Source organism: Ischnura elegans, chromosome 13 (genome assembly GCF_921293095.1).
Source record: "Ischnura elegans chromosome 13, ioIscEleg1.1, whole genome shotgun sequence".
Classification (NCBI taxonomy): domain Eukaryota; kingdom Metazoa; phylum Arthropoda; class Insecta; order Odonata; family Coenagrionidae; genus Ischnura; species Ischnura elegans.
Window position 1 is genome coordinate 4,802,397 of NC_060258.1, and position 13,152 is coordinate 4,815,548.

Here is a 13,152-nt window from a genome sequence, read left to right on the forward strand (position 1 = left end):
GATAGGACGAATCATTGCGTTTCCCTTGAAGGAACTCAATCAGAATCACGGGTGAATGTGATTCCCGGTGCTATAAAGTTTCCTTTACAGGTCCGTAACTGCTCATCATTATTACCCACTCTTAGATGACACCCACTGGGTACTCACTCTTTCAACGTGTAAACATTTTTAATTATCTACTCCAGTTAACTACGAGTGTAAAAATAATCTCAAACGCAGCGACGACGCAACAATATCTACGCTCGTTTACTCAACTGAACATCGTAATGATTTCCTACGTCTCACTCCCGTGTCACGATGACCCGTTCGTGAGTCGTTCCCAAGCTACCATGAAGATTAATCCCCAGATAGTGATCATTCAAATTTAATGGTGGCCAGAAATCAACAATGGAGCGAAAGTGGCGCCACTCGATTTGTTGCAAGACTTTTGCAAATGATAGTACATAGTACTTTTTCTCTCAGGAGGTAGCTATTGTTTGCCCTTTGTTTTCCATAGTTGCCCTCCAACATTGGCAGTTGTACATCAAGTTCTTTTCCAATACGTTCTGTAGTTAATATTTGTGTCCATTTCAAGAAACCAGGTATGTAAGCCTTAAGGACAATATTTTGACTAAATTTGTTATTTCTATCTCAGGTAACAATCATTTCTCACTCTCATATTTTGATTTATCATTCAGGTTGATCACTTTTTAATGGCCCAGTATCAAGAGCTTGGAAACTGTAATCGAGAAGGACTTACAGTTAGTGGTACAGAGTGCCATAAACTAGCTACACTAAACCTCCTCCTACAAACTACTAAACTACTCCTAAAATTTGAAGAATTAAGTGCATTGGAAAGCAAATGATTGAACTTAGGAGCAGCATAAGTTCTGGAAAATCTGGCGACAGCAGGCAGTCAGCGAGAGATAATTCAGATACTAACTCTATCTCCAACATTGTGGCGCAGGAAAAAAGTAGCCACCGAATTTAATGTTAGCGAATATGCAATGCTAAACCAGATCCAAGGAGGGGCAAAAAATAGAACTATTGTGGACTCAGTTCAGTCATTTTACCGAAATGATGAGTATTCCTACCTTATGCCAGGAATGAAAGATAAGGTGAGTGTGTCCAAAAATGTCCACAAGAAAAGAGGTTACCACTAAGTAACCTAAGTGGCCTGTGTGCAGCTTTTAAATTTTAATTCCCACGTTTAAAAAAAGGGTTTTCCAAATTCTGTCCATGGCGACCTAAATGGTATGTTGGCAGACACCTTTGGGGGGGTAGATATTGTCCTAAAAAGTGCCATGGTAAGTGAGGGATGTTTTTCAGGCAGTATAATTTAAATTCTGTGCACCATAGGATGGCTTTACTGGGGCTATTTCACAGCCATGCACATAAATTAACCTTTACCATCCTTGCAGTCCTAAAGAGGGCCACCTAATGTTTTCGTTTATGACCCTCCGGTCCCTTTCAGGACCAATGAGACACACTACATTTAAAGTCGGCTTATAATGAGTTTTGTCACTCAAGGGTTAACTGGAGAGCTGCTTATATGTTAAAGCAAGGCCATTAAAATGCCCTGCCATGCTGTGATACATCTGGGATTTAAAGCTGTCCCTTAAAGGTTAAGCTGATATTGCAAAGTGGTTGAAAATCCTAGCTGTAATAAACTTGGAGATAATTACTTGCATGAGATGTATGTATATATATGTATATATTTGTATGTATCGGTAACTGTATTCTTCTTTGCTCTTCCATGCTTACAATTAGGCAAGTTCCCTTACTGACGTTATGAAGGGATATTGCTTAAACAAATAGAAAACAATCTTTAGACCAAGGCGTGCTACAGCTAAGACTACTGGCTTATAAGTTGAATTGAGAGAATTCACTATAGACTTACAACATGGGATGTGCAACATTTAATTCATCCCATTGGCCATGTTGCACAACTAAGATTGAATTATGACAAAATGGATAAGCATTTTACCTTCTATCATACAACTTGTGGCCGGAATGTTAAAGAAGCCTCCCCATAAAAATGCATATACTTATGCGAGACAACCTATTTTCTTCACACAAATGATACATTAAAGTAACAAAAGAAAATATAATGAATCTTCCAACACAGGTTTTACCGTAGATGAGAATAAAACTTACCAACATATTGGCTGTGGGCAGTTGGATGTCTGGCACAGGAATGAATATTTCAGCTGGCTGGACTGAGCATGCTACCTGTGCAGTGCCTACAACCGCATCTCGAATGCAGTCCTTTGTTTCAGGAGAAGACCTCAAATTCTCATTAACTGCCCCCTCTCCTTCAACTCTCTGCAAAGAGAGTAACACTGATATAGCAACTCAACTACTTCAAAATCAACAACTAAAGAATGCTGCTAATATTTATGAAACAGGATTTTAGAAATATTATCCATGTCATTAAATAAAAAGTGCTGTATATCAAACACTAAAAAAACTAAATTGCCGCTAGAAACAAAATTGGGCAAGAGGATTCTTGGTGAAACTCAGTTCAGGCTATTATGCCTTTATTACAGCATCATTGGGGCCATGAGAATGCCTTCAAATCATGCCATTCACAGTAAATTCATATAACCCTGGAAATATCAAGGTCATGTGAAGTATCTCAACTCCCTTCTTTTCAGCTTACAAGCTTGTACTTAAACTGAGACTTAGTGTAACAATTTTCACTCCTCATTGAAGAAAAAAAACTAAAATCAAGCAATCAGAAAACCCTTAAGTACATAGGTCCTGAAGTAGTGAGAAAACCTGTAGACAAATGCCAACAAATACAACTGATAGAAAATGAGGGAGCACAGACGATGACAGAAGTGATGTAGAAAAGATCTCCACAGGCTGGAACAATTTTTACAGGAGAAATCACTATATGTGGTCATCAAATGAGCCAAAACCCGTATACCCTTCCATAACACCGTTACTCTGAAACCTGGTTTGAAGGATTACATTACATAACTAGGCAGGGATATTGAGCCTCTTTATTATTAGTCTCAGATTTTGAAGAGCAAATTCTACAATTAAATACGTTGGTATGATCAAAAAAATAAAAAGACCTAATGATTTTGCATCATCCAAAGGACTCACAATGGGCTCTTCATTTTGCAGATTCTCATTGAGCAAGACTGTAATATCCAATGTCCCCAAAATATACAAGGCTGTTTGCTTAGTTTCATTTGTGCACTGCAGGGTGAGTGATGATATAGAGTCTGGGAGACCAGTGGAAATTGCATTTTACAACGCAACTAAAGGTGGTGCAGATACTTTAGACAAAATGTACTGTAGATATACAACTGGGAGGTTGTCAATGGCAGGATTTTTCAGAATATTAAATATTTCCTTTGTCAACTCTCTTGTGCTTCAGCAGTCTGAGAAAAATAAGAGAGATATTAAACAATTTAAATGTATTAAATGAATGGTGGAGCTACATTAGACTCCATATGGGAAGGAGAATGTTTAATGTAAGACTCCCGTGACAGGTAGGATAAATTATTGAGCAAATTCTCCATCTACCATAAGAAGAAGTTGAAAGGTTAGAGTAGCGGACAATATGTAGACTTTTTCCGCCATACAAAAACACAGAAAACTATCTTATTTTTCCAATGAAAAAAGCCTGTGTGCTTTTGTGAAAAATTGTAATTTTGATCGCCTGCAGAATGCATTGAGAAAAGGAGTAAGCAGGATAAACTTCATGGCTACTTACTACTTAGCCTTCCAACTTTAACATTAAAGGCCTTATTTTTAGATCTGGTGAAATATTGACACAAAATAATAGTACTTATAACTCAAGTGTTTTTGGCATCAGTTTTCTGATCCTGTTTCAAATAACAATTTTTACTTTGGTTTGTATTGGGAATGTAAAAATTTTAATGTAAGTGATACAATAGTTAAGCATTTAAAGAAAAATCAAGCAAAACAATAAAAATGGCTTTGCAGCATTTAATGAATTTTTGATGTATTGCGGTCTCCCAGACTGTACGTCACTGGTAGTGTAACAAGAATTGCACGTCACTGCTTAAGGGTTAAAAAATAAATGTTTTCCTACTTCTTTTACCATGGGAGCCGTCTTTGATACGTGTTATTCCTTCCTTGTAATATTATCTTCATTTGTTAACTATGCAATTAATGTCATTTTATTCAAGCGATACTATAAACAAATTAAGGTTTCTTTGGTGAGGAAAAAAAAGTAATGTAATTGAAACTAGGCATCCATGTGAAAAAATGGGATAAAATCTGATGCTGATGCATTTCAGATATATATTTCCACACTTGAAACTAATTTTTTTCAGCGAAATTAATGGAGACAAAGATGAACAGCAGATTTGTAAAATTTTGCACAATGATAAGTAGAAAAAACTACATGCGAATGTCAAACCTAGGACCTCCACATTGTAGCCAAACACCATTAACACTCGGATACCGCTCCTACCTCTATGGGAATAAAATAGACCTGTGAATGTTTAACTGCATTTCTTTTTAAAACCATTGGTTATGTAATTCCGTATGGGGGTGATTTGTGGACAGCTCCAGATGGACTATAGCACTAAAGAGTTTGATTGAAATCTGAGATGTGGTTTTCTTAATGAGCTATCATTTATCAGTACTAGGATGTCATATTGTAAATAAACATCCTAATGAGATATGATACCAGGATTTAACATACTAACATATAAGGCAAGTAAACTACAACACTTACGTACAACATAAAAAGGAATAAACAGCTGCTTTTGAGATAAGAATACTTGTTTCAGTTCTTTGTAACTTTCAATTGAATGGGTTACACTGCCTGTAAATACTCGTGCATCAGAGTAGCAAAGAGAACAGGAATACTGGAGAAGGGTTAGTATGCCTTCAATAAACTGCACCACTGGGAGTCCACATTCCTACATTGCAGGAATACAGCTCTTTCTTATTCACCGGAGGAAAAAAGTTAAGGTTGGTCACTTGTAAAGCTAGAGCTTTAACGCTAAGCATGAGCCAGTAACTAACAAGCAACTATGTGAGACTTTTGACACCTAAATCATGGGTAGCTTCTGAAAATCACAGGCACAATGTGCCATCACATGAATAACAGCACACGCATGAAATACTTTGGACCACCAAGGTGCACCACTTCCCCACTGGAGGGCTAATAAGGTCAAGTTTATCGATCCCAGGATAGAAGGAAAACAACTGCTTACATTAAGATAAGATAACTTGTTTGAATTATTAATTACTTTGAATCGAATGGGTTACCTTGAATCTATGTAAAAAGCAGAATTTCCTATGATTTACAATGACAAACGTTTAGATTTTTACGTCCTTCAACAAATAATTACATTCCATTACAAGGATTCTGTACATACCTGGGCATTCTCCTCCGGAGATACTTCCTTCTTTGCCCCAATCAGCGTCAAGTCCAGGTCTGCCACAATATTTCCCCTACTCTGAGCTTCCACCTTTTCACCTTGGGAAGCAGTTAAGGTATTGGGCTGCAACAAAATCCCCAATCATCATCATTAGCAAACGAGGTACAGAAACATAGATGTGCTTTTAGAATTATTCACACGAATAAAATAAAAGTTAGTTTCAAATGGATATCTTCATACTATCCGGCAAGGTAATTAATGTCAGGAATTGATTATGTTTATAGTTGTTATTAAATTTACCACTTAACTATACTCCTAATGCTTCTTATTTTCATTGCAAAATTCCTGAAAAATCCACGTCATTATCCTCTGGGCAACAGTTCTTGGAGGTGTAATTCTCCGGATATCATCTTATATTCTAACAGAAACTTATATTACGGGCACACTTTGAATGAGAATCCAGAGGCCATAGGTAATAGCATTCATTCACGGAAAATAAAAAGGGGCAAAAACAGAAAATAATTTCAGTTTATTTTGGTTTATAATTTGGTTTAGAGACATCAAGGATTTTGACAAAAAACACTTACTCAGATGAGATACAACTGACGCCCATTTTCAGTTAACGAAAAAGAGAAATCTTTAGATTAATTTCTAATAGGAAAAAAGTTGCGTAACTTCAATGGGTAAATATGAAGATTTTTTCTTTACATGTAAAATTGATAATTGGCGTTTTCTTGAGGTATTTTTACATCCAGTGACTTAATTAAGTTTTTATGATGTATATTTCCACACAAAAACATTAGTTTTCCCGGAAAACACTGAATCCTTCACAACTTATTCGCACAAAACATTTAGACTGCGATTTCAAGCATATAAAATTGTTTCAGGAGTAAATGCACTTAATTAATGAAAAATTATAGACTACAAATGATAATTTCTACAATTTAACATAAAACTCCACCACTGATGAAGGTTACAATACCCTTTGTCATTTTTAAGGACATCTGTATTCTTACAAACAGACAGATATATTATGCTTTAGGAAGCTTAGTTACCAGTGATGATGAAGCAAGAAATAAATAGTCAGTGTAATAGCACAGGCACAGAGAACACTAGAAAAAAGAAGACTCTCCTACAATTGAGAGTATTAACACCAAAATAGGGTAACAGTATATCTGATACTACATTTCGAGCATAGTAAAAAATGGTAGCCATGTTTCAAAATGGACAGCTGCAGAAAAGTCAAGATTGGAAGCTTTCAAAATGTGTCGCTCCAGAAGATTACCAAAGATAAAAAAATGAAAACAAAAGAAGGAAGTAAAAAGAAGAGTGGGAGGAAAGGGAAGTCTTCTAAAACCCTTATCTTAATTGGCCACCTCATTAGATGTGATGGCCTTATAAATACAATAGTCGGACAAAAAGGAGAGGTGGACAGAGAGTAGGGAAAAGAATAGCTCCGTATGTTTCTCCTTGGCCAGGTTATTAAGGATATAAAAAAGGCCATATACATGAAAAGATAAGCAGACGTTAGATATTAATTGGGGGTTGCATGAAACCAATTTTAGTTCTGTTAAATTATGATGGTGATACAGTACAAAATAAAGTTCATTAATAGTATTACCTGATCAGAAGAGTCTTGATGCATCAGTTTATTTGAGACACCATCAGAGCAATCATTGAGTACATGAAGTCCTTCTTCATCATCGCTAATCTGTTCTTCTTTAACAGAAGTGCACTTGTACGTTACCCGATCACTCTATTGGAAAGAGGGACAACGATGGATATCCATTTTAATCAATTGGTACAAGAAGAAATAGTTTTCATGAACAAAGCTTGAATTACAAAGTGTACGTAGAAAATAAATTATTCCTGATGAACGATTCTGGTTTCTTTGTAGAAAATAGATTAACTTGATAAACCAAAATGATTCAGCCAGTAAAATCCTTATTATTCTCAAATAACCTAATAATAGCCATAGTTTGATAAGAAACAACTTTATTGGGAAAATCTTGGGAATAAAGAACTTTTTAAGTTGTGAACTTCCCCGATCATTAAAATTAATTTCGAAAGGGGTACAAGGCCATGAGCACTGACTTCTAAAAAATAGATAAAAATTTAAGAATAAGCAAAATCTTAATATTTCATTAATAGTGGAAGGATTTCAAGACTAGAACAACAGTAGCAGAAAATTCAGTCAGAGAAAAGAAAAATCAATTCAAGTCACTAAAAATTGATATCTTTTGGCAATCAACTTGCATTGCAAACGTCAAACACCCCATTCAAAAATGGCACAGAAGGTTGAATCCCTAGCCTACACTATAAATTCCTGTTCGATTTCATCACAAAATCCAAATCCGCAACAGGGCCATTCCACCGTTACGTACGGGACATTTGTACTAATTTTTACAGCTTTAAAATATTATTTCTGCTCCTAATATTTTTTGTGTTTCATTGAAACAGCTATAAATTATTAGGTGTAGACCTAAGCTATTTTTCAAGCTACAGTTTTGGCTTTAGCGCTTTGTTGTAACTGTTGCAAGAAAAAATAAGTGCCTGTTACGTACGGGACAAGCTGAGTCAACCACTTGTTTGGCTCATGTTATGAAAAATGATATTTCAGCTCAATTAGAATTTTCATAATGCTGTGGTATTTTTTTTCATATAGCTTAAAAAGTATGCTTCAAGTACATATACTTAACATTATTAACAAATTTTTTTCAACTAAGTTACAATTTTTTCACCTTTTGTTACGTACGGGACAAGGGTGTTACGTACGGGACATTGTACACTTCAGGCTAAAAGTTATTGAAAGCAGGCAGAGTTAACATGGTCAAAAACACATTTATCAGAAAAGGTTGTTAAGCCAATTACAATATAAGAAGATCATATGTTTATAAGCATTATTTTCTTGATCAATTAACTTGTATTTGCTTAGCTTAATTATAATACAATTAAGGTATAAAAAAATTATACAGCTACTTTAATCTTGTTACCATGGTATTATTAAAAAAAAACAAGGAGAAAGATACCAGAGTTCATAATTTAAGATCTTTACGGTTAAATTTTCCATCGTCTTTTTTTGTTCAACACTGTAGGAGGAGAATTAGCTTTAATCACCTCTGTCTCTCTATTGTATACAATACAATCGGGCAGCGTTGGCCATTTATAATGTTCTGGGGACTGGTGGGTACCATCAGGGGTACAGCTAGGAATTAAGGCTAGAGGAGGTTTTAGGGGCGACTAATAGTGGGGATCTGGGGGGTATGGAATACCTGCCAGGGCAAGCAGGAGGTACGGGGACCCTCCCCCAGAAATTTTTTAAGATAAATGGTTCAAAATGGGGAGTTTTACAGCTTTCTGAGGGATATTTTATTAATCCTTACACTTTTCTATAAGTAATATTAATCCAATTAACTAATTTAGATTTGGGGGGTGATTATGCCCCAAAAACCTCCCCCCCCCCCCCCTCGCTGCACCATTAGGTACCATGACTGTAACTTACAGTTGCTTCTGTGAGACAATTTCTGTGATTTTGCCTCAAAATAAATTGCCATTATATTGCACTAGAACCCACTGACCTCTGAATTCTGTCTTCACTTCAACAAACAGGTCTAAATTCAAGTTGATATCTTTAAAATGTTTCTCTCCTGAAAAACTTTCATTTGTATTGCATATCACGTGAAAGCTAAGGATATCTGGTGCTGCTTGAACATTGTCTCAATGCTTTACTTTGATGATGGTATCATTTATATAATCTTCTCCAGCATAATATGCCTTGAACAACAATACAATAAAACTTGCCTTTGAACAAACTACTGAAGATTCTGATGCAAAATCCTTGGCAGATTGAATAGAGCATCATTTTCATCCTCACTACTCTTAACATTCAGTCAGTTCTCTAAAATTGCATTCAGGAGAACTGATGTGAGCTTGATTTTTTAGCTTAAGTTTGCCTGCTATTCACTGTCATTTTTTCCCTTTCATACTTTTTCTTTGTCGGTAATATTTTCTCTCCGCTTTTTTCTTAATTAATTTATCCTCTTACTTCTTTTTAAGAACCCATCATGATCACTTGCATTTAGTTTACTTCGCATTTTCTTTACTCTAGCAACAGCAGTTGCCTAAGGTTTTTCCACCACCATTTAAATTCTGAAAAAGCATTAAATTTCTTATCTTCAAAGTTTCAGGCATTACTCAGTGGTGCTTATGTAAACTTACTTAAATAAAAATACTTCATGTAGTCCACATTGTTTATTTTCTGACCTTGATTCCCTCCTAGTAATCAGTCACAAAAATAACATATGCTATAATCACTCACGCACTGAAACATGTATTACGTGTTGGCTAAAGGCGACTGTAAATTCTAGTATCACCAAACATCTAATCGAGAACAACTATCCCAGTGATTTCACATCTGAGATCTACCACACACTGAGACAAAAGAAATTAAGTCCCCACTTTTTGTCATGAAGAACTGGAGATTATTGAGGTGACAAAATCAAATGAAACGCAGGAATTAAACAGTCATGATTTACCATTTCATTCACCTTACTTTTTCTAACCTTTTCTACCCGCCCTCTATGCACCTAAAATTTTACTTGTTCTTCTGTTTACTACAATGCATACTTTCAACCACAGCACCTACTCCTCTGCCACTTTGTCATTTCATGACATAAACTTAATACCTGGCCCTTCTATTAACCGATGCCAAACTCCCCAACCCTGAATGCCCAGAGCACAATTTTAAATTTAAATTACTGTAGGTCTAGACTTTTCTGTACTAAATGTAAATAACGCTTCATTTTATGTTTTAGAATTAAATATTATCAAAATTCAGTAATGATATGACATAGTGAATTCATTTTTATGTATATTGCATATTATGTTGTGAAGTGTCCCGTACGTAACGTTACGTACGGGACAGAAAGAAATTGAACATTAGGGTATGTTTAAATTTTATTATTTTTTCACAACATCATAATTATTTAGTTTGACACAAAACCAGTTTAGAAAATTGTATTTTGAGTAGCTGTTTGTCAAGAAACTTTGTGAAAAAATAAATTTATATATTTTATGTTACGTACGGGACAAAGAAACAATCTACTTTTAAACACTGTATTTTACCATTATACTATCGCAAAATTAATATAATTTTGTGATAGAAACTCTTATACTGTACTATATTTTGATATTATAATTACCAAGACACATAAAAATAGCATTTAGTCAAGCATTGATATGGCAACACAACCTATGAAAATGGCAATTTTTGAACAGCTGATGAAGAGACGACTTTGAACCTAGGTTACCTACATATTTAAACATATTTGACTAAAATTCCTAGTAAATACTCATAATATAACCTTATGAGAAGACAATCATGACACAATAAGTTAAATATAAAAAAATATTTTTATTTCCAAAAGTTACCTATTTTCATGGAATGTCCCAACAATATGATTCCTATGAACATCAATCTCTCATAAGGAATGAGATTTATGTAGTAGAATCTGGCTAGCAGCTGCATCATGATGTCATGGTCATTCTGTCAGAGTACCAAATTAAAGAAAACTCAGTAATACTCTCAATTCTTTATCCCCTTCTGTTTGGTGGCAAACGGAAGTGAAAACCGTGTTTGTATGATCACAAAAAATAAAACTGCTCAGTGCGGTGATGACGGCGAGCTCAATTGCTCAGTGAGTGAAGTTGGAATGTCAGTTTGGCAAAATACACCAAATGTGTCCGTAGAATTTAATCATTCATTTTTAACAACTTATTCATGAAGGCTCTTTTGTATTTCTAAATGACTGATCAGGTGATGGAAAATGCTGTAGGTTTCTACTCAGAGGTGTTGCCAATATTCCACAACAGAAAGACATTGTGCCCTAGAAAAAAGGAACTATACAAGGCAAGAGTTAACTCACCAATTCATCAGTCATCAATGGGTCCGAGTCGTAATTTGAAATTCCAGCTGAATCTGTGTAGAGCACAGGATTATTCTCCTCACTGAGGTGATCTTGGTTCTCCTCTTTCACATGACACTAGAAGAGAAAAATGGGTGTCACTCGAAGGCAAAACAATAAAAACCTCATTTCCACACAAAAAAGCTAAACAAAATAAGATCATTTGATAATAAAATCTTCTCTTTCACTTGCACACTTGCAGCCACCCAATCTGGCCAAAATCATTATAATTATTTTCAGAATGATTTGACATTTAACTCTATAAGAGCACTGATTTAAAAAAAAACTTGAAATCTTCTAGAAAAAATTCCTTATAAATCTAACAATAATATTAACTTAAAATAAAAAATTGTGGAAAATGTTTCAAAACTTTGAGTACCTACATAACAGCAGCAGAAAATTGAGTAAAAAATAATCAGGAACAGTTCACATCAACAACAATTGATATTTTTTGGCAGTGCAAAATACTCATAAATTCTTGCTACTCACAGATCAAACTTCAGCATATAAATGCTCAACTAGGGAGGGGAGAGCTACGCCACCAACATCACATAGTTAGAATGAGAGTATTGGCCACTTACAGTAAGGGCACAACAGTGGGGACGATACATGGAGGTTCCACTGTACATTGAATTGCCTTCATCCTTTCTTCACCTAGGCTTATAAAAAGGATTCACAATAGTTAATGCTGGTTCCTCAGTTGAAATAATGGAGGATGATGGCTTGAACAAATAGAGGGCAATCATGAGACACAGCCTTGTTATAGCCACCACTAATGGCTTGAACAGAGATTCGACAAGTGTATCCAAAATTATACTCCACGGGATAAGAGACATTTCTGTCAACAGATTATCAATGCTGTACAACTGCTATTGACTGGCATGAAAATATTTGTGTGGTTCCACTTCCTGCCTCATGTGTCACTACTATAAAGAACAGCATCTGAAGGTTGCATTATGCCAGTGACTTCCCACAAAAACACTTAAATTTATAACAGACACACCCCTATTCCTCATACAACCGAGAAATTTGTAAAACTGGAGGTGATTAGACTCAGTTTTCACAGTGAATGAGAATATAACTTACCAAATTATCGTCCCTGGGCAATAAGCAGTCTGGCACAGGAAAGTATACTTCAGTCATTTTGTCTGAGCATGCGAACTCTGAAGTGTTTTCAATGACATCTTGAATGAAGTCCTTAGTCTCCACACAAGGCTCCGACTCCTCATCATCTGCCCCTCCTCCTTCAAAACTCTGCAGAAAAAGTAACATGGATAAACCTTTATCTCTTTAAAAACACATACATGGGATACTCAAATCATTTAGAAGAACAATGTTAAACATATTGCCTCTGTTATCATATCAAAATAGTCTGGTCTCTGCATGCCTGTTAATCAAATACTGAAAAGCTACAGCGCAAACTGAAAAAAAATGACAGGAACATTTTGATATTCCAAGTTAACTCAGGGTCTTTTCTAATTATCTTAGGGGCCATGGAAGCTGCCCCTTCACAGCATAATACACGACAGAGAATGGAGATTATTTAGATGCATCATTTTTCTGTTTTTTTTTTTCAAATCATGAGAAATCAAAAGAGGGACTAAAGATTCAATTTTTTGCAGTTAAGAAAATTAATTCATCAAGTTTCTTATTCTTGCACTCAATTTGCTTCTGCATTTATCACTTTCGTAGTAGTAGCTGTTAAAAGGCCAAAATCACTATTTTTCCTTTTCTCGACAGTAGAATCATGGGAAAAAACATGTGGAGTATGTTTTCAATGTATTTGTTATGTTCTCTTACCTCTTGTTAATATTCAAATATAAATTCTGGAAGAG

The 13,152-nt window shown here is 35.3% G+C and overlaps 1 protein-coding gene across 1 annotated transcript in view; it reads right to left on the bottom strand.

The window, feature by feature from the left end:
• Nucleotides 1–12,440, bottom strand: part of LOC124170296 (zinc finger and SCAN domain-containing protein 2-like) — a 32,964-nt gene extending 20,524 nt beyond the window's left edge. The window contains exons 1-5 of the mRNA XM_046549005.1: nt 12,404–12,440; nt 11,279–11,395; nt 6,976–7,110; nt 5,352–5,477; nt 2,137–2,304 (exon numbers count right to left, since the gene is read on the bottom strand). Of these exons, the coding sequence (XP_046404961.1) occupies nt 2,137–2,304; nt 5,352–5,477; nt 6,976–7,110; nt 11,279–11,293 (444 nt within the window). The 5' untranslated portion in view covers nt 11,294–11,395; nt 12,404–12,440. The remainder of the gene's footprint in view (nt 1–2,136; nt 2,305–5,351; nt 5,478–6,975; nt 7,111–11,278; nt 11,396–12,403) is intronic.
• Between the last annotated feature and the right edge of the window lie 712 nt (nt 12,441–13,152).